The sequence below is a fragment of the Lagopus muta genome, chromosome 5 (assembly GCF_023343835.1).
Source record: "Lagopus muta isolate bLagMut1 chromosome 5, bLagMut1 primary, whole genome shotgun sequence".
Classification (NCBI taxonomy): domain Eukaryota; kingdom Metazoa; phylum Chordata; class Aves; order Galliformes; family Phasianidae; genus Lagopus; species Lagopus muta.
Window position 1 is genome coordinate 26,461,019 of NC_064437.1, and position 23,730 is coordinate 26,484,748.

At 47.4% G+C, this 23,730-nt stretch overlaps 2 protein-coding genes across 11 annotated transcripts in view; both read left to right on the top strand.

Moving 5' to 3' along the window:
• The window catches only part of NPL (N-acetylneuraminate pyruvate lyase), a 34,980-nt gene extending 24,812 nt beyond the window's left edge, over nucleotides 1-10,168 (top strand). For 5 of the 10 annotated variants that reach the window (XM_048945312.1, XM_048945323.1, XM_048945320.1 and 2 more), the window contains one exon: nucleotides 517-10,168. The gene's annotated coding sequence lies outside the window, so the exon portion shown is untranslated. The remainder of the gene's footprint in view (nucleotides 1-516) is intronic. The other 5 variants (XM_048945316.1, XM_048945317.1, XM_048945315.1 and 2 more) reach the window with 5 other exon arrangements.
• A 1,323-nt stretch (nucleotides 10,169-11,491) lies between these two features.
• LAMC1 (laminin subunit gamma 1) overlaps nucleotides 11,492-23,730 on the top strand; it is a 50,031-nt gene continuing 37,792 nt past the window's right edge. The window contains exon 1 of the mRNA XM_048944885.1: nucleotides 11,492-11,891. Coding sequence (XP_048800842.1) covers nucleotides 11,492-11,891 — 400 coding nt within the window. The remainder of the gene's footprint in view (nucleotides 11,892-23,730) is intronic.

The window sequence follows — 23,730 nt, forward strand, 5'->3', positions numbered from 1 at the left end:
TTTTTTTTTTTTTTTTTTTTTTTTTTTTTTTTTTTTTTTTTTTTTTTTTCTCTTCTCCTCCCCCCCCTTCTTCCCCTGTGGTTGTTGCATCTGTGCAAATCCTCACTTAATGCAGCCTAGGACTTTGCTGCTCTGCTATCACTGCTGTGCTTTCCATTGTGTTACAATAACTCAATTTTTTTTTTTTTAATATTCTTTATTGTAAAGCATCTTAAAACATAATTCCTCTTTCGACTGATTGCCTTTTTGCACACTGTTAGTATCGGTAACTCCACAGCAATACCATTTTAGTTGATTATTCCTTTTGACTTAGGTTGTTCAAACTGACTGCTTGCTACATTCAAATACTACTCAATGTAAACTTTAACTGAAGTTAGACATTAAGATTCTGGGCTCTGACTCACGAGCTCAACCCAATCCCAAGATTCTGGGCTCTTTGAAAACAAGCTCTGACTTATAAACTATGCTTTTCTACTGCAGCTGCTCTTATAAAATTTGTTTGTCAAATTTATACAGATAATGCTGGAAATATAGATGTGATAACAAGCTTCTCCCTTTCCATCACGTCTATCAAGAGGCCACGACGCTGTAAGGCATTGCTACCCCAACAGTGGATGTGCAGTTCACCTACAGCCTCTGAGGTTACTGCAGATACGTGATGAGGTGGATCTATTGTAGTAGTATTTAGTTACAAATGTATGTATTTTTATGTAGAAGCTCTCCTCCATTCAGTGCACTAAGAAATCATAGAATCACTAAGGTTGGAAAAGACCTACAAGATCTCCCAGTCTAACCATCCACCTATGACCGATGATGTTCCTGAAGACATCTTCTACTTGTAATTCATAGTTACCCTCCTCCTTTACCAGCTTTATCAATTCTGGGATTTGGGGCAAGAAAGAATTTGAAGATTTAAGATCCTCTGAAGCCCATAGTGTGGGAACTGTATGAACACAACCTACAGAGCATAAAACTGCTAGAAAATCTCCCGACACTTTCCACCGCATCATACTTTCCACCACAAAATTATCAGCATTGGTTTTATTTTTTTTTTTTATAGCCTTCGAGTGACTCAGGAATCTGGCAGTGTCCGAAGTGTGAGCTTTGCTCATGCATCTGTAGTGGGTGGAAGGGCAGAGTTAAGAGACTTCCAGTCCTGTAGAAAAGTTCTCTGGAAACAAACTTAAGGAACTGGGATGGAAGAAAGAGCCCATCATTACCAGGTGCTGATCAGACCTCCAAAATCTCAGGACAGCCATATATAAAAGTTAGAATTAAAACATATGTTGTCTATTAATACAGGAATACTTCATGATAAGAAGCAAACGTGTGTTTTTACTCTTCCATGCCATATACCAAATGGGACACGTTGCCCAACAAAACTGTCTGCTCTCCCTGTTAAAATACAAATTTCTAGCCATATCAAGTCGTAATGAAGGGATTTATGTGCTTATTTTCATGAGGGAAAAAAGATTTTTCCCCTGACATTGTCAGATGTCCTATGTGCTTCCAGACATTAGATTTAATCCAGTTTCACATGTGAAATGTACATACTGTACACTGTGCTATGTGTAAGGCATCTGCATGTTAGCTGGTGGATACATGATGAAAGCTGCAGTTTCAAAGTAGTTAACAGTTTCTAGCAACCTGGAAAATGACCTCCAGACTTCTCAAAAAAACCCCACATTTTTAATCTTTTTTCTTTCTCATTGAATAATTTTGGCTTTAATTCTTATTTCTAAAGTGATGACATGGAATGTTTGTCCCACATGCACCTCTGTGGCGGCATAATGCTGCTGGAGGTGGGAACCTGTAAGACACTGTTAAAACATCAATGGAAGCAGAAGAGTTGGGCTGCTAAACTTGTAACTGGAAAATCAATCACAGCAGTGAATCCAGTCTGATTCTCTTGCAAGGAGAAGACAAAGCAGGAGACTTCCAGGTGGTCTCTGACTCTGGTGCAAATTAGCTTATTAGGTAACTGTAACTTCATATGATGGTGTTGTCCTTATCAGCAACAAACACAAAAAAAAACACCCTGCTTGAATTTTGCGTATGAAAGGCAAAAGCTTTTTTTTCAAGACATGGGATTTCAAGCCTTTTTCAAGTCCCATTTGAACAACCAGTACCACCACAGCTACAGCAATCCCAAATAAATCAACTCTGCCTTCCTCTTCTCCAGTTTGTAACCTGAATCTCGAGGAGCCAGAACAGCTTCAGACAGCTCACTGACACACACACGCACCCTTCCCTCCCAAACCGTTCAGGTCAGTTGAGACAACAGATGAGCAGTAGCACCGGTGTTTATTGTATGACCTTTTACAGCTGCCATAAAATGGCTCATCCTCCTCCCCCAGGGCTGATGCAGGCATTTAGTTTGGCGAGTGGTGCTGGCAGGCTGCTTGCATGAGTAGCCAGAAGCTCTGCAATAGTTTTGGACCAGAGTGTGACTTAGATCATAATTGGGTAAAGCAATAGTCTACCATGAAGGAACAGGAAGAGAAGAAAGGGAAAATAACACTGCACATCATCTGCAGCAGCCAGTGTTCTTGCATGGGTGTGCACCTGAGCATGCCAGCCTGTGCTAACAGAAGCTGGATGGCTCTATCATGCTGATAGAGAATGGGTAAGTGTGATGGAACAGCCAGTGGGGAATGCTTTGTGGCCAGAAAAGCACAGGCCAAAAGCAGACAGCAGTGCAGTGTCAGTATTGTTATCTGCATCCTGCACGGATCCTTCCCACAGCTGAGAGAACAGTGCCCGTCAAAGAGCTACTACAGGACTTCCAACTTGGTCAGGCAGTGCCTTTGGGAGGCAGCCAGTCCTGTGAGCACCTCCATGTGACACCCCTGTGCTGGGAAGCAGCACGGCACTGAGCCAGTTGCCACACAGGTTTGCTTCTAAAGGGCTTTCCTTGCTTTCTATAGGAGCTTCTGTGTTGGTGTGCTTACAGCCCAATAGATCACAAAGAAGCTGGCACCCATAGGAGAACATAAATGTCAGGGAGATGTGGAAGGAGCAACATACGTTGTTCTTGTTTTAATGTAAATTAGCACAAATCTTGCAGAGAGATGTTCCTTTGCAAATATGAATAACTGCTAAAAGTCAGCATCAAGCAGTGGAAGAGCGGAGCAGAACAGAAGTTTTCATAGTACTTTGTTCACAGCTCTTGGAATAAAGAGTGCCTTGACCTGCAACAACTGTCTCAATAACACTAGACATACCAGTAGAGCTGGAAGAGGCAATCTTGAGTTGGGCTGAAAGCAGAAAGTTATTGCATTTGTGTTTGCTTGGAAGCAGATCCTGCATGCTCACTCTTGGCAATAACACAATAACATTTCAGTGATCTGAAAGCTGTTTACACATATGATACTTTAATGCTATTAACAAGAACGACTTAGAAATGAAATTCACTGCACAAATGATTGCTCTTTGCTGAGAGCTGTGTGCACGGTCTTCATCGCTCTGCATGCCCAGGTGGCATCACCTACTCTGCTGTTAAGAGGCTTTGCAATTTGTGAAGTAAGTTATGACAGATAAGGTGAGAAAAGCAAAGTCAAGTCATTATGAGAAAAGTATTCTTACAAATTACAGGCTGGCATCTTGTAATCTGTATTCGAAGAGTGAGGCATAAGAAGTGAAGCAGACAGGTAAGTGTGAAAGAATTGTCATGCTTTCAAAGCCTGAAGAGTTGAAGATTACTCTTTCTTCCCTCACTCATGACAAAGTTCAAAACTTATTGAAACTTAGAAAAATAGTTCTACCTTGTAGTCTTCCAGATTATATTTGCTTGACAAAAGTTCCAAAGAATGTAGTTGTCACATCAGCTCGTAGGCCAGAGAAGCTTCCTAGCAATGAGATGTGGATTTGCTCAAAATACATTTTCAGTTTTGTTGCACTTTAGATTGAAGTTTTTTGTGTGCGATTACCAAAACGAAGCAAGCTTCTCAATAGTTCTGCCATGGGTACAGCTCCTCAGCTCCATCTGTGAATGATAAAATGGTGCAAAAGATGTTGCATACTTCACAACTTCCAAAGCCTTGTAATTCAACCCAGCATCATCCAGTCCTTCACCAGGGTTGTCTTCCAGCAAAGCTATGCAATGGCCCCATTCCTCCAAGGTGTTACCAAGCAGCTCTCTAGGAATATTTTTCAAAATAAGAAGAGAATGGTTCAGCAAAGAGGTGGAGACTCTGAGCTGAGATCTGAGGTTGTTTGCGAGGAGCCCAATTTAGACAAAGGCCATATGTCAAAGTGCATCTTTGCATTACTATTGTCACACACACACAAAGAACTACAAAGACAGACATTCTTGCATGATCTTGCGATTCAATTCCATATGATATTAAAGTAGAAAAATTGTATTTGTGAAAATAGCATCTTCATATCCTACAATTCTTTCCAGGCAGAGTATTTTTGAGTCTATGAGCAATATATGTGAAAAATAGTGGCTGCATCAGGTAGCTATAGTAACCAACATCTACAAATAAATGACAGAAGAGTACGTAAGCTGTCCCAAGTGATAGTGCCTGAATTTGCATTTTACCAGACGATGACTTCGCTCATTGCCCGTGACATGTCAAAGCTGTCTAAACAATGCAAGTAGCTTGTCTAACTTTCCCATGCTATATACCTTATTCTGAGTTGCTTCCAGCTTTCACGAGCCTCCAGTTTTCAGGTCAAAGCTTGCCAGGTTCATTCTCTATAAAGTTGACCTTAAACTCTGAATGGGGGCTGTACGAAACAGATGAGAGGAAGAGGAGTTACTGTAGACTTAAATATGGGTATGGTTGTTGGTATTTTAAAAAACATTGGCAGGGCTGCCAATCACTGGATCAAGTGCTAGTCCAGGCTGCTCAGGGGTCCATCCAACGAGGTCCCTGGGGCCACCAAGTCTTCTCCTCATCTGCCCTCATTTTAGCTTCCCTGAAGCAGGAATTCAAGAGAAACTTGTGGAATCGTCATTCATCATTTTATGTCAGGCTGAACAATTTCTTCATTGAGTTAAGTGCTACTCGTACGCTGGAACCTGAATAAATTGGCAACGCCAACTGCATGATGTGTGGAGAACAACACAATGGGAGAACATCTGTTGTCCCAACAGTGACCTGGAAGGAAATCTGACAGTGAGTACTGGGGATCAGTATGAGAAAAATGCTGTGTTAGTGTCTGTTCACTTCAGGGGACTAACAAAGTTATCTGCGCTGTGGTCCTCACTCTTTTTTCTTTGCAAATCCAGACGTTGTTACGCTGAGGCTTGGCCATGTGACTGAATAGCTGTTATTGTCCTGAAAGATGGAATTTGTGAAAACTGGGGGCTCCTGTATTGGAGATGAATACTAGAAGAAGCTTTTAAGCCTCTACGGCGGAAACCTGGGAATTCTGCAGCTTGGTCCTTTGTGACTGACAGTCTGAGATCCAGGCAGGGCAAGAAAAGTAAACCAAAGCAACTTTAATGATTCTCTCAGATTAGCACAAGCTAAAAAGAACTCTCAGCCATTACCTGGAGGCTTACTGCACTTTGAGGTACTGCGCGCAGAATTAGATTTATATTTGCTTAAATGAACTGGGAGTCCCATGGAGGGATCATAGAATCACAGAATCACCAAGGTTGGAAAAGACCTCCGAGAGCATCCAGTCCAACTGTCTGTCTATCTCCAGTATTTCCCACTAAACCATGTCTGTCAGTACAACAGTTCTAAACATTTCTTGAACACTTCCAGGGACAGCGACTCCAACACCTCCCTGGGCAGCCCATTCCAGCACCTGACCACCCTCTTGGAGAAGAATTTTTTCCTAAAGTCCAACCCGAATCTCCCCTGGTACAACTTGATACCATTAATGATTCTGACCAAGTTAAAATCATTCCATCCAATTCAACCGCTGTGCAACCAGCTTCACTGTAAGAAGAAAGACAAACGAGCATATAGAGTTAATCAAAAAGTATACAGAGTTAATCAAAGTCTGGTGGTGACTGATAAAGCAGCAACATCCGGTAAGGTGCACTTCCCTAATAATGTGCACCACCCAGGGACACGTAATGGTTTAAAATATGTGAAAATGCAGAAGTGAAAACCATTTATAAAATGTCAGACACAATTTTTGAGCTCTGAGAGCTGCGCTGAAGCGTTGATGAAAACGGTATGTTAGGTATGTATCACAACATAAAGATGTTTATGTTCCAGAGTGTTTTGTTTTCTTAACCTTTAAAGTTCACCAGTTCGGGTGGCAAAGCCTTGGTAGCCACAAGGCCGTGGTTGAAAAGGAGTGTGAAAAGTATTTAGAGAACTCAAAGCCAAAAATGGGACCAACAAAAAAGTACATTTCAGGTTAAACAAACACTGGGCAGTGACAATGAGGTGCTATTTTAAGGAGTATTCTGTGATTTAAAACAACACAGAAAATAGCTTTTAAGAAGCACGTTCTGGTATCTCAATCTAAAATGTCGTTTCAATGCTAATTGAAATTTAACAGTCTTTAACCAACAGGAATCTGGGATGAAACTTTGCCAGAAGATAGGAGCAGGGGAGACTGACGTTATCATCACATGAACTTGTAGCCTATGCTCTGTGCCTTCTCCCTGCCACAAACAATTATAATTTTTTTTTTAAATATTTAAACACGATAAATCTTAATTTTAACTTCTTGCAGTGATTTTAAAATGACTTGCTAATAGCTGAGGGTAATTAACGCACCTGAAAGGAATTATTAGATAAATATTGTAGTTGATCTACTTAAGTACTTCTAATTGAATTAAATGCTCTGACATAATAATTTTATCGAGCTCCAAAATGAAAGACATGAATAACAGCTGAAGGGAGTACAAATTTCCTATTTAGAGACCTACCAAGAGGACACGATGTACAGGATGAACCATCTCTTAGCAATCACTGCTTTCTTCTGAACAATTGGCTGTCCCTTTCTGATATTTCCTGCTGAACTGAGTAGCAGAGATGAAAACGTGGGCAGAATGTTGAGGTTTCCAGCAAGCAAAATGCATTTACAAGTAGTGATGTTCTCTCATGAGGTTCCAACAACTCTGCTTTATGGTTTTATTTTTTCAGAATAAATTTATTGTCCCTGAGAAATCACTATGACTTGGAGTCATAGAATCACCAAGATTGGAAAAGACTCACAAGGTCACCCAGTGCAAATTCCAGTCTTCTTGCAGACCAGAGAATGGTTGTGCACATTTCCTCTAAGGATTGCAAGATGTAAGACCTAGCACTCCAAAGAAACATGACTTGCCCTCTTTAGCTGAAGATTTGGGAGAGTAAACACAGCCCTGCTCCAGCCTCCACATGCAGTATCTTCTTTCCCACCAGACCCTCCTGGGTCTTTGGGGATATTCTCTTGACTCAGACGAGGGAAGGAAGGGTGAGAAACCAGAGTGCCGGCTTTTCTCCCAGCTTTTTGCAGCAGGAACTGTGGGTGCTCTTCAGAAGCTGTGCAGACTTATCACTTTGTTTATCTAGCAGCAATAGAAGGTTTAGTCATTGTACAAAATATGGGAGAGTTGTAAATCCTGGCAGTCCAGAGTGAGAGAAAGGGAAAACAGGAAATACAAAGCGATATTACTCAGTAATGGTACTGTGTTATCCCGCCAAGATTGTCCATGTTTGATAGAGGGATGATCTTGTTGTCAAAAAAAAAAAGCTTTTAGTGTTCCTGCAAACATCTACCTTGAGATGGCTGTGTGACAAACCTCTTGCATTTGTGGTTCATTTATGCTTTGTACCTTTCCAGGGACCTTGTGGGGTTTAATAGCTGTAAGTTCAGAAGATTGTGCTCATTCCAAGTATTTTTGTTTTGCTCCTTGGCTACGAGGGCTGCACAGATTTTCCCCGAATTGCTTTGTGTAACTATTGAGTCTTTTACGGCAGCATTTTTTAAGTGCAGGGAATGTGTCTTCTGTCCTCTCAGCTGGTCCTTGTCTGGCAGCACAGGGGAGAACACAGTGAGCTGGGGAGCACTGAGAGCACAGATGTGGCGTGCTGATAGACAGCAAGAACAGATGTAGGTAAGAACCCCAAAAGCAGCTCTGTAGGGTCAAACTCCTCTGAGCTCCTTGCCATCCACTGTGTGCTCCGTGTCATGGAAAGGGGAAACAGCTCTGCTTCAATTCATTTGGAGCTTCAGAGGGAGAACAAGCAATTGGGATGATCTGTGACTCTCCAGATCCCAAAATTACACGCTGCTCTTACCATTGTCCAGTGGGACACCCAGATTTGGCTCTTCTGGCATGACAAATCTAAATGCACAAATCTAACTGCAGCTTGCTAATCATGACAAGCTATTTATTTAGCAGGAGACACACACGCTCTGCTCATCCAAAATCAGTCATCTGAAAGACCAGCCTCCCCAGTGGACCGTGCCCTCCATTGGTCTGACCTTGGCTGTTTGGGAATCGTGGATTTCTGGGATGAGGCTCCACAATGTTTGGTTTGGAGGAGCACTGGAACTGTGCTTAAAAAACATGAAGCTTACAATGGCAAGCTCTTCAAAGATGAGTTGAATTAGGGTTGGTGTCAGCGTCCATCTTCTGTGACCAAAGGAAGGACAACAAAATAACTTTATACTATTAATAAAACAATGATCATGAGAAGACCCAGACTGGCAGACAGCACTATGAAAAGAAAGCACAAAAAAACAGGTTGTGACTATAAACAACAGATAAGAACCAACTGGGAAGAAAACGTCAGCCTAGAGACACTGGCAAAAGTACTTATCCAGCTGTGTATTGCAAAAAATCTTGGGAATTTTGCTGGGAGCTCAGGAAGGATGTTTGTTAAACAACTTTTCTGTGGTCACACAGAACATCCTTCATGGTGAGATACCCAGGACCAGCCCCAAAACTCAGGCTGTGTGTTGGGATAGCGCTTTATCAGGCTTGGGAGATAATTCTAGAGGGAACGTTTTACAGTCAGGGTAAACAGCTCCAGCTCATGCCTGTGAAGGATTTGCATAGCTGGGCAAGTCTCTGCTCTTTGCAGCATGCGGTGCTGGAATTTCTTGGTGGCAGAGGAGACATCAGAGGACCTAGTAGTGCAAAGACACTGAGCCTGAGGTTGTTCTTGGTGAATGTGCAGCTACATATTAGAGATGTAATACTGTACAGAGATATGTTAACAGTGCCTTTGATGCCCTTCCATCCTTGCAGGGTTTGAGACTGTGTGAGCTATGAGGGAAGGAGCTTGAGGAACACTTCATCTCCAAGAAGTTCTCTGCGTGTTTCAAGGCTGAGTTCACCCATCCACGCATGCCCCTATCCCAAGGCCATGCTATCAGTGGGCTTTACAGAGGCGGCAGCTCACTGTGGTGCAGGACAGGCAAGTGGAGGTCTCAGAGGAGGAAAGGAGCATAGTAAGGGCTATCTTGGATCCTCCTGGGCTCTCTGCCACTGCCTAACGTAGGCTGCAAAAGGTTGCTGCTTAAATACAGCACAAGGCTACAGCACAGGATAAAAAGATGGGGTAAAAATAAAAGGTAAACATCCCACGTGCTGGGAAACAGAGATTATGATCAGTGCCTCCACTAGACAGCCATTAAGCAAAAGGATGGGCTGTGTTAGAAGAGGAAAAGCTGCACAGTCCATTCACGTTTCAGGCTTTTTCATGTTGGCACGTTTCTTTGCCACATTACTGTCTTAAGAAGAGAAGAAGCATTCCAGGCCTGCTCCAGAAAAGAGATAACAAAATCACAGGGACTCGTAAGAAGCAGATTTTACTTCCCAGAAGCATGTTCAGAGGTGTATTTACTCGCCTTGCTGTAGCTGCTGCACAGGATTAATTGGGATGATCAGCAAAAGAGTGACTGGAAAGTCAAACGTAAAGAAAGTGCTTTTTGAAGCCATTTCTGCTTTCACAGCTATTGGTTTTCTATTTGGTTTTCTTCATAAGATTACTGTAACTGCTTTTCTTTGATAGATAGAAACCTCACAGTTCTCTGATGTATTCTTGGCTTTTACAACTGCTGGACGAAGGTTGGGCTGAAACCACAGCTATTTACCAAAACAATTCACAGGACTTCTCTACGCAGGATGGCTTTAAACCATAATGGAATATAGAATTGTGTTCCTTTTCCCTTTTGGCGTTAGTTTTAAGTTCCACTTGCATTACCAGTTTGTGCTGTCCCCACAGAAATAAAAGGTGAGGTGCTTTGGCTCTGCTATCACTTTTCTCTCCAGTTTCAGCCATGCCCACCCACAGAAATTAAGCGCTGCCATCGCTGCTGTGAGGTGAAACGGGATGGAAATCAGCTGGTGTGCAGTGGTGGCCCCGCATCGCCGTCTGGGGGGCAGAGGATCTGATGGGCCGTGGTGCCTTAATGCCAGTGGGATTGCGAAGCAAAGGGGACTGTGGGGAGGATGCTTTGATGGGCTCGGGGGTTCCAGTCATGCAGGGCACTAAAAGCAAAACATGGGTTGTGCATTTTAGACGGGTGCAAGCTTAATGAATGAAACTCGGCTCGGCTGAATGTGAGCCTGCAGTGTGCACAGGTGGCCAAGAAGGCCAGTGGCATCCTGGCTTGCATCAGGAAGTTGCCAGCAGGGACAGGGAGGTGACTGTCCCCCTGTACTCGGCTCTGGTGAGGCTGCACCTCAAGTACTGTGTCCAGTTTTGGGCCCCTCCCTGCAAGAAAGACATTGAGGCCCTGGAGCAGATTCAAAGAAGGGTGACAAAGCTGGTGAGGGGTCTGGAGCACAGGACTGATGAGGAGCAGCTGAAGGAGCTGGAATGTTCAGTCTGGAGGAGGCTCAGGGGAGACCTCACTGCTCTCTGTAACTACCTGAAGGGAGTTGTTGTGAGCTGGGGGTCGGCTTCTTCTCTTGTGTAACAGTGATAGAACTAGAGAGAATGGCTTCAAGCTGGGCCAGGGGGGATTTAGGCTGGATGTTAGGAAATACTGCCATTCTGAAAGAGTGGTCATGCAATGGAATGGGCTGCCCGGGGAGGTGGTGGAGTCACCGAGCCTGGGGGTGTTCAAGGAACGTTTGGATGTTGTGTGGAGGGACGTGGTTTAGTGAGAACTATTGGTGATGGGTGGATGGTTGGACTGGACGATCTTGAATGTCTTTTCCAACCTTGGTGATTCTGCGATTTTGGGATATCCTGTGAAACGTGACTTGCTACAGAGGTGCGTAGCAAACTGCAGGCAGGAGCATGGGTTGGACGCCCACACCAAACACCACAGAAGACCACAGAAGACCACAGAAGACCACAGAAGACCACAGAACCGCGCGATCACAGCCCGCTTTCACCCGCTTCCCACGACCCCCACCCCTGACCTGCCCGCCCCCAACCCCAGCCCGCGGTGGGCCCCACCGGCACGGCCGCTTTAAGGCCGCCCCGCGGCGCATTCCACCCGGCCGGGCGGGGGGTGCCGCTCCCGGCCTGCCCCGCGCCGCCAGCCCCGCCCGCCGCGGCGCGGCCCGGCCCAGCGGCACAGCAGCCCCGCACGGCCGCGCTCCGCAGCGGCCCCGGGCCGAGCCATGGGCGGCGTTGGCGGGCGGCGGGCGCTGCCGCGGGCGCTGGCGCTGCTGACCGTGCTGGCGCTGCCCCGCGGCGGCGGCGCTGCGATGGACGAGTGCTTGGAGGAGCGGAGCGGGCGGCCGCAGCGTTGCATGCCCGAGTTCGTCAACGCCGCTTTCAACGCCACGGTGGTGGCCACCAACACGTGCGGCACGCCGGCCGAGGAGTACTGCGTGCAGACCGGCGTCACCGGCGTCACCCAGTCGTGCCACCTGTGCGACGCCTCTCAGCCCCACCTGCGGCACGGCGCCTCCTTCCTCACCGACTACAACAGCCAGGCCGACAGCACCTGGTGGCAGAGCCAGAGCATGCTGGCTGGCGTACAGCACCCCGCCGCCGTCAACCTCACCCTGCACCTCGGTACGGGCCGTGCGGGGAGCGGGGATGGGGAGGAGGGGTGGAAGGAGGGGAGCCGCGCCGCGGGGCGCCGCTCTCGGCCGCAGGGTTGCGGCTGCTGTGTGGGGCGGGGCTCGGTGGTCCCTTTGGTCCCTTCCAGCTCGGGGTTCGGGGACACGTGCGATGGAAGCCGCGCCGTACGCGGTGCGATGCCCGTCGTTGTGCGGGTTGGGCTGGGAGCACGTGGCTTCGTAGAATGGGCTGGGTTGAAAAGGACCGCAGTGCTCTTCCAGTTCCAACCCCTTGCTGTGCGGGGTCCCAAGCACCCGACCAGGCTGCCCAGAGCCACATCCCGCCTAGACGTCCTGGTCCTTTCCTTCTGCTCTTCTTAGAAGTGGCCCCTCGATTCCCCATTCCTAGCTCCTTTGCCTGAATTCCTTCTCACTGAGACTTCACCGCAGCGATCTTTCCTTTTTCCAGTACTGCCCCGTACCCCCGTGGCTGAGCAGTGGGGCGGTGGGGACGTGCCGACCCCCGGTGCAGCAAAACAGAGCTGTGTGGGAGGGACGCTCCTTCAAACAGTGGCAGAAAAGGACACAAAGCAGCACAACATGTCTTTGGAGTGCAGCACTTCTGGGCAGGGGGCTGGATTTTCTCAGGCTCGTCGTTTTTTTCAGAGCAGATCCTCCCTTTGCCTTCCCGCAGCTCTGTTGCTCTTACTATCCCTGTGTTGCACGTATCCACCTCTTCTTGGGCTGTTACACGTGTCCCCCCCACCCCCTGCCTGGACCTGGCCTGGTGTCTGTGCATTGCAGCCTTTCCTGGGCAAGGACACAGCTGCTGCCATCCTAACAGAGGCATGGGCAACGCTGTGGGCCTGTGGCTGTGGGTCCAAACACTGCTGCTTGTGGCTCTTTGGGCATCTCTGTCTTGGAGCTGCCAGTTGTTGGGAGAGATGGACTGCAGGGCTCCTCCACCCCTCTGTCAGCGCTCATCCCTTTATTTGGCTGCGAGGAGAGCGGCGGTGCTGGTTATATACGTGGTCTGCAGAGAGCAGCTCAGAGCACGACTGCCATTTGAAGGCATTTACAAGGAAACTCAGGCAAGGAGCCAGCTCTTGTGCTCAGCTCCAGTCTGATTTGCTGGTTGTTTGCAGCAGAATTTTTTTTTTTCTTTAAGAGCAAAAAGGCAGCTTTTTGTAAAGGGTGGGCTGCAGAACGTGCCTAATGGAAGCATTCAGCACATGCAACAGGATGCAGGGAGTTGCTGTGTGCCATTATTGAGGCTGCTGGGTGCCCTGTTGGAGCTCAGCAGGGGGCTGCTCTGTGTCTTCTTGGGAAACAGCTGAGAGCATGGGAGGGTTTGTGTGAGCAGATAAAGCTTTGCATCTCTGCTGAGTGGTGATTGATTTGTGGGGAGAGTGCTTAAGTTGGCACTACAGGGCTCTGTATGCTGGTGGAAGCGCCCTGCAGGATCTGTGTGACTCTCAAACTGCCGTGCAGGGATGGGCTCAACCACCTTGCCACCTTCCTTCTGTAAAGGCTGCTTATTGCCCAGCATCATTCACCTGGGAGAGCCCTGCTGCTCCTGCACTTGGTTGGGAAATCCCTGGGAGCTGTGCTGGGGCTGGGCTGGGAGCGGCTCGCCCAGCGCCCAGTGCCTGCACTGCGGTATTTGTGGAGCCCCGAGGGGACTCTATTTTAGTTGGTCTCACAAAGGCTTGATTTACATTTTGCAGGTTTCAACATGAGGAGCGAGGAGATCAGGCTTCGCGTGGCCAGCAGTTGTTCAGTGTAGTTATATAAAGCAGATTTAAAGCTCTTTATCGCTTCCCTCATACCCTTTAAATTCCTAAGTTTTCTCCCATTCCTCTGTCCTGCACTCTTTTGGGATGCTGATGCCACTGAGGCATTCAGGAACGCTATCCATGGCGGCACACTTATTTTAGGGGATGGAGAGAGCTGGAGTTGGCTGGTGGTTTAGCTGCAGAAATAGCTGCTGTTTGTGCTCGCCCTGTGTCACAGGAAGGGTTCATCACTGGCCTTGATACAGCCAGTGACTGCTTTTGCAGTCCCAAATCTTGGGAACTTTGCAGCTCGGAACTCTTTGCTTTAATGAACAGCGTGTGGTTTGCTCAGTAGCGTTTCCCTCGCAAGTAGCAGCCCTGGCTGCTGCCTTATGGGGGAATGAACGTGGATCTGCAGGCAGCACGGGGACAGCCACCTCCATGCTGGGGGGAATGGGCCTCTGGTTCCCAGGGTTTGTAAACTGCGGTGTAAAGAATGTAAATGCAAGCCTGGGAATGTTGTCTGACAGCGTGCAGCTCTGTGGTGGGGTACAGCTCTGTCCGTGGGGAACGATACATCCCTCACTGGTTGCTTCAGAAAATACCACGGGTTTTGTAATGTCCCTGTAAACAGTGGAAATCTCTGTTGTCCCGCTGCACAAACAGGAACGGGTTGGTTTTTCCCCCAGGTGCTTTACAGGCTCGAGGTGAGGGGTGAGTGGTGGTGCCTATGCTGAGGGCTGTGGTGTTATCACCTGCTCTGTGTGAGACCATGTGAAGAGCATGACCCATTGACATCCATTTGCAAGGAGTGTCCTTGGGATGGCTTGTAGCATCCTTTGAGTGACCTGGCTTTGAGAGGACTTTGTTCATCTTTGCTATATGCTGGAGTAGCCTATGAGAACAGATGCGTTGTGAATTGTGTTTGCTGGCTGCTTTCCATGCTGTGGGCTGGAGCTGCTCTTAGCCTTGTGGGAGTGGGCTTTGGGGTGGAAGCATACATTCTGGCTTCTTCCTCTGCAGAAGCTTGGAAAATGGTGAAAACTCATCAACTGTAAAAAGGAGCAGAAGTTATATTTAAATTGAAATACCAATACCACCCGACCTTGTTCTTTAATCTCTTTTCCACTGGTCCAGGCCTGATTGAGAGATCATCTAAAAACAACAGAAGCCCATGAAATGTGGTGATCTTCACCATTTTGTTTGGAAACTGGGTGGCACAGCTTTCCTGGTTTCCGTGCTTCTACTTGTTGTAGATATTCCGATGCGATAGTCATCAAAGAGATGCTTCCAGTGCTAATCACGCCTGCAGTCCTGACACAACACAGCTGTGTTCGCTCGTGGAGAATTTCAAAATTTCCTCTTTCAGAAATAGTATCCAAAAACTATTGTTGGATTTTTGTCTGTGTGTGTGCGTGTAGGTGAGCCAGTATGGTCTTGTATATAGGAAGCAGAACTCCAGATAGCTGTAGGATCTTTGTACGTTTGGTTTTGGGCGCTGTTGTTTCTGTGGGGGAAGGTGTTTATAGGGATGGTACGTTGAGATCTTGCAAAGATGCAGGATTTGTGGATTCCTGTGGATTTCTGTAGCATTCTGGTCTTTGTTGCAGAGAAAAATGCTTGGAGAGTTGATTATTCTTACTGGGTGCCGTGTTCTACTGAACCAAACCACCAGGACCTGCTGTGTAGGGATGGTTGTTCTCAGCACCTCGGTGGCTCGTGTGTGGCTGTCCGGAGGGCCTGCTCCCTCCCGTGCTGCAAGGCCGAGTGAGCTCTGTAGAGCTTCAAGCTGGCAGCACTCCAGTTCTCAGCAAATTGCTTTCATCTTGTGATTTATTTTCCCAAGGTCTGCTTTCTGGCCCAGCCTCCATTGGCCCTGAGGAGCCGCGGTTTCTGCCGTGCGCCCAGCACCTGGCACATGGCTGCAGGGTGCTGCTGGGGGGGTAAAGTGCCTGCATCCAGACATGTTCTCTTGTTAAAACAGATTTTCTTTCCTTTCCTCATGTGTTCCATTTTGGTAGTGCAGTTTTGGAAAGAAAAATCTCGATAATCCTCTTTGAATTAAGAGGTGATGTTGCTCATCAGGGGCTTTAAGCTAATGGTTGCACTTGGTCTCTTAAAGAGGGAATAAATGGGCCCATTTCTTCATGCATGTGTGGGGTGGGTGGCTGAGCTTGGTGATGGTGGTCACCTCATGGAGACCGATGAAATGGAGAATTGCTCCCTTCTGTAAAAGCCTTTCTTGATTTCACAGTGTTCAGTAGGCTCGCTTGACTTAAGTGATGTTTTTTCTTTTCTGAGGACTTCTGTGGTCCGTTTCTGGTTCTGCCGGTTATTTATAGCCCTTCCATCTGCAGCCCTTGACGTGTCCATCCTGTGGGATTTGGCTGTGGGACGCTCTTCCCGGCAGCTCCTGGGCCGGGTGAGGGGCAGCCCTCGGTGGGGCCGCACCGCCTCCATCTTTGGACACGGCCGATGTGTGGGTGTGCAGCCCGCATTGCTTGCCTCTCCTTTCTCAGCTCCCTGCATCCTGCCTGGGCCCTCTTGTTCCCATATCCCTGCTCCTGGTGTGTATGGGCCGTGCGTTTGGGGTCCCTCCCCGATCTCCTGTTGGTGAAGGGCAGTCTTCTCCCTGCTGCCCTCTCAAGATTTTGGCGAAGGGATGCCGGGGTGGAGATCCATGGGCGCTGTGCAGGCATGAGTTAACTGATTAAATTACCAGCATTACACGAGTCACTGCTCTTCTGCTTTCTAAGCAGAGTGACTCTGCGTGCATCTGTACGTACACACTGCCTCTTTCTCATCCTGAATGGCTGTTGGCCGCTGGTAGTTTGTCAGTCTGAACACATGGAGCCGCTTGTTGCGGTGCCAGAGCCCTTGACTTCTGGTTAGGATGGAGGCCTGTGGTTTGAGGAAGGGCTGCTGTTTCAAATACCTCAAGTAAACAATGGCACAGCTTGCAGAAAGACACATCTGGTACTGCAGTGCTCTTAATTGTGTCTGTTACTATCTTAAAAAGGTGGTGATGGTCCTAAAAAAGTGCAATTTCTCCATTCCTAGATGCATTTCTTTGCACTGGGGAACTGGGGCTACTGGAGGAGGACAAGGCTGTTGGAAGCTGCCTCAATAGATGATGCGTTTAAGGAGACTCTCACTGACCCTGTGTTCCCTGGCATCTCTGTGAAGGCCTTGTTGTGTCACCGTGAGTCACCACAGGCATCTCCACTCCCCTGGGAGCTGCCAGCAGCTGGCCCCGAGCATCCAGGCTGGGACTGGGTTGCTCATAGAGCCAGGACAGCAGGGAGGAGTGGTGCTTGTGGCACTGCTGGCTGCTGGGCAGCTTCATGTGTGTTCTCAGTACGTCCATCCCCAGCAGGATGCAGGAGCTGTGTAAGGGTATAGCATCACAGAATCACCAAGGTTGGAGAAGACCTCCAAGGTCATCTGGTCCAGCCATCTGCTTATCACCAATACTTCCCACTAAACCATGTCCTTCAGTGCAACATCTAAACATGTCCATGGCAGCGTGGAAGATGCTAGAAATCCTGAACTCGGGGGGGGCCTTTGGGGTCCCTCTCAACCTAAGTCATTCTGTGACTCTGAAAGTTGGTAAGGAACATCAGATTTCCCCAAATCAGATTGGTTGAGTTTCTGTTCTTTGTGCAAACCAAAGCATGACAACAATGATGCTGCTTTTTGATAACAAATGATATTTTGCTCCTGATTCATTCTACCTTACAGTGGTGCCTGAGAAGTGGAGCAGCTGTGATGCAGCTGCAGCCCTGGCTGTTTGTGAGCACGGGGTTGCAGCCCTTGTGAGGTGCTCAGACAAGTCAGAGGAGGGATGGTTTGAGTTTTGGGTGCACTTGAAGTACTTGGCTCTGGTCTTTCCCTACTTACTAACCAAATGGATGTTTATTACTGCCAAGGATTTGGATGTGCTGTAGCAGCAGTGGTGTGGTTTGTGCTGCTGACGCTGCTCCCTGCACGCAGTGTCACTTGCACATGGAAGGGGCCAGAAATCTTTATGGGAAGCTCGGTTCTTCCTATTGCAAAACCTCATACCGAATATGACTCCTCGTTAATTTGTCCATGAATTGATTGCCTTTTTCATGTCATCCAGATGGTCTGTTGCAACTTCAGGGGCTGTGGCACGATCTTTTGTTGAATGCTTGGTGGGAAATTAACATGCTGCTCTGGCAGATGGGAGGGACCCTGTCCTCTGGCCTTTCTGTCACGCAAATCCAGCTTTTCTCTTTCTCCCCTACCCCTAAAAAGTCTACATTAACTTGAAAACAGTGGGAGGGAATTAAATGTGTTTTGAAAGGGTGATCCCATGGGTAGGGGTGGTATTGAGTGCTTACACAGGGTATAGAAAGGGCTTGTGGGAAGAGAGGTTGTTCAGCAAAATGAATGGCGTTTAGAGTTGTTAATCTGTGTCATTAGCACTGTGTACCAGAAAGTTTAAACTGTGCCTGACTAAATAGCACGAGTCTTTGAAATTCACAGCAGTGCTGGCGGCCCGCTGGCTTTTATCCTCTCTTGCTGCACCCTGCCTGCTCCAGCTGTTGTGCCCAGCATCCTGCGTGCTCCACATCCCCACTGCTCCCTCGTTTCCACTGCCAGAAAGCCATCTGTGAAGAACCCGCAAGAGGTTGACTTGAAGAGACCTGCAGAAAGCAAGTTGGTGTTGCCATTGGACCCATGGAGTGAAAGTGAGCATGGGAGGGAGCAGAAGGCACACCTCACATCTCTGTTCTGGGTGCATGGTTAATGTAACACAGGCAAACTTTATCATCCCCTTCTGAGGAGTGATGTGTGTCCAACTTGCTCAAGAGATCTGTTGGTCACAGTGCAGCAGTTTGTACTTCTGTAGTGGTGTGTACCCTAAGAAGCCCTCACCTCCTTCAGGTGACTGTGCTGGCTGCCTGCAGTGCTTTGAGTCAGGCCTCTCTTGAAACAGGTGGCTGCCATCTGTCAGCTGTTGCTTTTCTCTTGGTGGTTTCTGGATGGCATATTTTGTCACAGGTAACTCAGCAGAAAAGTCTACTGATTGCTGAAAGGATTTTGTAGAACTGTTAAGCTTGGAGAAAAACTTTAAGGTCCCCAAGTCCAACCCCACCCCACCGTGCCCACTGACCACATCTCCCAGTGTCACACATGTTTTTTGAACACATCCAGGGATGGTGACCCCACCACCTTCCTGAACAGCCTGTTCTAATGCCTTACTACTCCTTCTGAGGAGAAACTTCACCTAATTTTGGTTGTCAAAACCCCTTGAGGGTATTTTTTAAGTACAGTGGTTGCTCACCAAGTGATGCTCAGTTACCTCTTGGGTCAGAAGTGGCAGTTGCTCTGAGTTGTGCTGCAAGGCATTGTGCCACCTCCAAAATAATGGTTGCCCCTCTGTGCAGTAGTTCCTTTAAAGGAAACAAAAGAATACAGACTTGGTGGCTTATGGAAGTGTCCTGCCCCTGATGATAGCTATTGGTCTACTTCTGCTTTTTGAGATGTCAGGCAAGATAGAGAAGATGATCCTCCGGTAAAAGTGGTGGTACTGTAGAGTGAAGCTTTGAATTCTGCTGTAATGATTATCTTCCCATTCACCATCCCTGGAGGTGTGCAAGAAATGTTTAGATGTTGTACTGAGGGGCATGGTTTAGTGGGGAAATACTGATTGTAGGTGGACAGTGGGACTGGATGGTCGTGAGCTCTTTTCTGACCTTGGTGATTCTTTGAATAACTTCAGTGTCAGAGGTCATTGCTTCGATATATATATGTATATATATATATGTGTGTGTGTGTGTGTGTGTGTATATATATATATATATATATATATATATATACACAGCCATTTGAGTTGAAAGAAGCTTAAATTGGAGCTCAATGTGCTTTATTTATTTATTTATTTATTTTTAACATCCCTAGGAGAGGTATGTTTAAAGGCTTGAAGAGGAGGATTCTTAAGCCAATGGAAGAGAGTACTTGTCATTCTGAATCAGCAGTTACCAAGGAATTAATAAACAGGTGGTGCATCATTCCAGGAACGTCTTCCATCTCCCCTGCCTAAAGGCCACATGCTGCTTTTCTCTGAAGGATATGAACAAAATAAAACAAGCATTAAGCTTCTCCAAAGCTAAACATGGGCAATAGGGGTATGCTGGGCTCCCAGTTATGGGCTCGGCTCATGGCAGCTCAGATTGCTACCTGATCTGTGCCGTTCAGGTACCTGCTTCTTTCCCTCTTCTCTTCCACTGGCCCCACAGTTTTTATGCTGTAGCTTCGTGCCTGGTTACTGTGACAACAGAGCATAGGGCAGAAGTGTGCTGGTGCCCAAGCAGTGCAGCATTTTTGGGCCATGTCCTTCATTTGGAAGGAGGCAGTGAAGATGTGGCCTTCCACACCGTCCCAGCCTTGCAGCTCCACCACAGCCCTGATGCTGTGGGCTCACTCAACTAAGCCCAGAGATAACCACAGCTGGGTTTGGTGATAGTGGGACTGCGGGCGGATGCTGGGGGGGGGGGGGGGGAAGTGCTGGGAATGTGCAGCCTAAGGCTCTGATTTCAGTTTGGAAAACACCCTAAAAGAGCTTTGAACACGGAGCCTCGTGGTAAGGCTCATCAGAAGGGAATGCTTTGGTTGGCGCAGATCTGCCCCGAGCTGATGCTCAGGCTTTGGTCAAAGGAAGGAAATGAGCTCGCTGATACTTCCGCCTGTGTGCCACGCGTGGGGACACTTCATCTGACAACCTGGGAAAGAGATGGAGAGATCAGGGAGCCTTCCTGTGGTGGGACTTCATGCATAAGGCATTTGTGAGCATGCTTTTGCTCAAACGCAGAGGTCTTGCAGCGTTTGACTTTATGCAAAACGTCCTGATTGTATGTTGGGATTCAGCTGCCCTAGCTTGTTCTAGCTGACTTTGCATAAGCAGATCTCTTGAATTAATGGCCCATTAAAATAAGCAGGCAAAATGATATTTCTGCAGCTGTCTGACTGCTGGGAAAGCAGATTCAAGGACAGCAGGTTGATATGTAGGGTGGTTGGTTTTTTTTTTTTTTTTTTTTTTTTTTTTTAACTGTTCATCATAATTTTAGAAAAAAAAAATGAAACTAAAGCCTGATTTTCATAACTGTTGCTGAAGTATTGGATGGCGCTTCCAAAGGCAGTATAAGTTACATGCTTGCTCATTTTGGTGTTAATAACTCAGTGGCTTTTCTTGCTGTGGGCTCAGGGCTCCTGTGGTGATGGAGGAGAGAGGGCTGGTGGGAGAGCAGCGTGCTGCTGGTGGTCACTGCACATCTGAACAAAGGATGGATGGATGGAGGCTGGACATGTCCGTGGTGCCTCAGCACTGTGCTGTGTTCAGAACTCAGCAGCTCCTGCAGAACAATTGCTGTGAACACGTCAGGTTGGCTGGGCTGGTGTTGTGTCAGCATTCTTCTCATTGAAAAGCTTCCCAAGGAGCTGTGTGTGCCAGCCTTGTGTCTACAGGAGGCAGCTTCCCTGTCTGCTCTGCCACTGTGTGAAGCTGCAGATAGCCTGTGTACAAGGATACACCTTTGTAGAATACAGCTGTGAGAAAGGTTGTGCCGCCTTCTGATTTTTTGGGGGTGGAGGGGGAAGAGCTCTTCAGGCCAGCGAATGAGCTGTTAGCCTTAAGGAGAGGATTTTCTTGATGCAACTTTCACCTACTTGCTTAATCTGCAGCTGCCTGGAGGAATGGAAAATGAGCTTAGCATACCTGGGGGCATCTCTTGCAGAGCTTTCCCTTTAATTGTGTCCTACCCACACAGAGATAAAGGTGAGGAAGAGAAGCCCTGGAGTGATGCATTTCTGTGCAGGTATGCAGCTGTGCCTTTGGTTCAGCTCTGTCCCATGGTGCTGTGATCCCAGGTGCTCAAGCACTGCTTTCCAGCATCTTTCCCATCCCCAAGACTGCCATACCGTGCTAGGTTAGGGATCTTCACAGTGTATTTGGGCTGCAGGAGGCTGTAGCTTGCATTCTTGTTAATGTGGCTGGTGCTGAGTAAGTTCTTCCACTCTTTCAATTGCACTTCCTTTAGGTTTATGTCCTTCTCACAGATGGAAAAAATGTTAAAAATAGCAGGGCCATTGTGCTGGTGCTGGGAGTCCTGCTGGCAGCCAGGCATGCACTGCATCTTAGGGAGCACTGGGATTTGGGCTGCGTTGCTCTCCTGTGCCTTCCTGCCCTGCCACCTGGAGCTGGGAGGGGAACCTTTTGTGTCCCCAAACATGAGCTTACACCACTCGCTTCAGCAGATACGTGGGCTTATCTCAGGCCTGCAAAGCGCTTGCCCAGTGTTACTCTGCATCCAGCTGTCTCGTGCAGCTGTGAAAGTCATCTGTGGCTCGTGTGGGACAGCAGCTCTGCCAGGAATTAGGACATAGGACAAACAGAAGGAGAATGTAAGAGCTGTATTTTTCTTTTTTTTTCTTTTTTTTTTTTTTTTTTTTTTTTTTTAAGCTTGTGTAAAATGGTTGAAGAAAATCCAGTCTGGTGAAGGTGTGACTGTGGGGATAAGGGAGTTTATTTTCCTGTTGGTGAAGTAGTGGTTGTTTCACTCTTTCTTACTGTGCATTCCCCATCATGTGGTTTTGGTAAGGAGCATTTAATGTGTGCAGCATCTTGATTTGTCGATACTGTGTGCTCTCTGTCTGGAGGGTGGAAGCCGTGCTGTTTGAAGAGCATTTCTTGAGCACATACAGGTTAAACTTCTCTGCTCTCCACCAACAGTATGGACAAACAGGTGGCAGAGCAGAACGCAGGGAGCTGACCTGGCTGATCCCGTTGTTGGGGGCACTGAGGCTTTCCTGTTTATGCAGCATGCCTCTCAGATGTTCATCCCACTCCTTATGAATAAAGCACTTGGTGTTGATCTCTGGGGTTCTGGCATGCCCCTCACTGTGCAGGTTTTGATGCCTCCTCTTTCATAAAATGCATCCATTTGTAAGTATCAGAGGGAAATCTGTCTTTGAAGGCATGAAAATCCACCACTGTCAAATTGGCAAACTCCTTTTTTTTTTTTCCTTTCCTTTTGGAGCCAACAATCCATTAGAGAAATTAAAATGATATTTATTTTCTTTTTCCCATTCCTTCTTCCCCCCCAAGTACTTCTGTCCTGAGAGCAGCACAGGCCCTGGGCATGCTGCTTTGCAGAGCTGGGGATCACAGAATGATGGTCAGATGCTTGCCTGCTGGAGGCTCCTTACCCTGAACATGATGCAGATATTCCAAAACTGCTGAATTATAGAGCTGGTAGCAATAGCAAGCAACTTTGCCTTTGGAAAGAGGTGCCCAAATCTCTGCTAAGTGCTCATGCAGAGTCCCCATGGCATAGAACACCTTAGGTTGGAAGGGTCTTTATAGACCATCCAGTTCCCCCTGGCCGTGTGCTGGCTGCCCCCACCAGCTGGGGCTGCCCAGGGCCCCATCCCACCTGGCCTTCATGCTCCAGTTGTGCATTCTTTAAATGGAAGCTTATTTTTTTTCTCCTGAAGATGTTGCACACAGTTTCGTTTGCAGAACTGTTTGCTCCAAAAATGTTTTCTTTCAGGAAGCAGAAAGATCTGGGGGCACTCAGCTGGATGCTTCCTTTGTAACCAGCATGACAGCAAGCCAGAGTACTCTTAGCTAAATAAAGTTTTGCCAAAATACACATTTTTTTTATTTGAAGAAATATCACCAGGAACACTCAGGAAGAGGAGTTGGTCTGGACACTAGCCTGATTTCTTCAGTTTTCTGATTTCTATTAAGCATGGGCCTGGATTGTGGAGACTAAGGTTATGAATCCAACGGGAGCCTGTAGGGAAGATGCCAAGTGAATTTTCTTGAGTGTGAAATGTTTTGTTTCTCAACCCAGCCTGCCTGTAGTGGGATGGCACTGAAGTGCCTACTGGGCCACCGCAGGCCAAGCAGAGATCTCAGCCTGACAGCTCTGTGCTGCTTTGTTCCTGTGGCATCTGTATGGAGCAGGGTTGTTTTCTGCTTCCAGCAGGGGCAGGTAGAGGAAAATGTTTCTAAAATATTTGAATCCTTCAGAGTTTTGTGAAAATGTT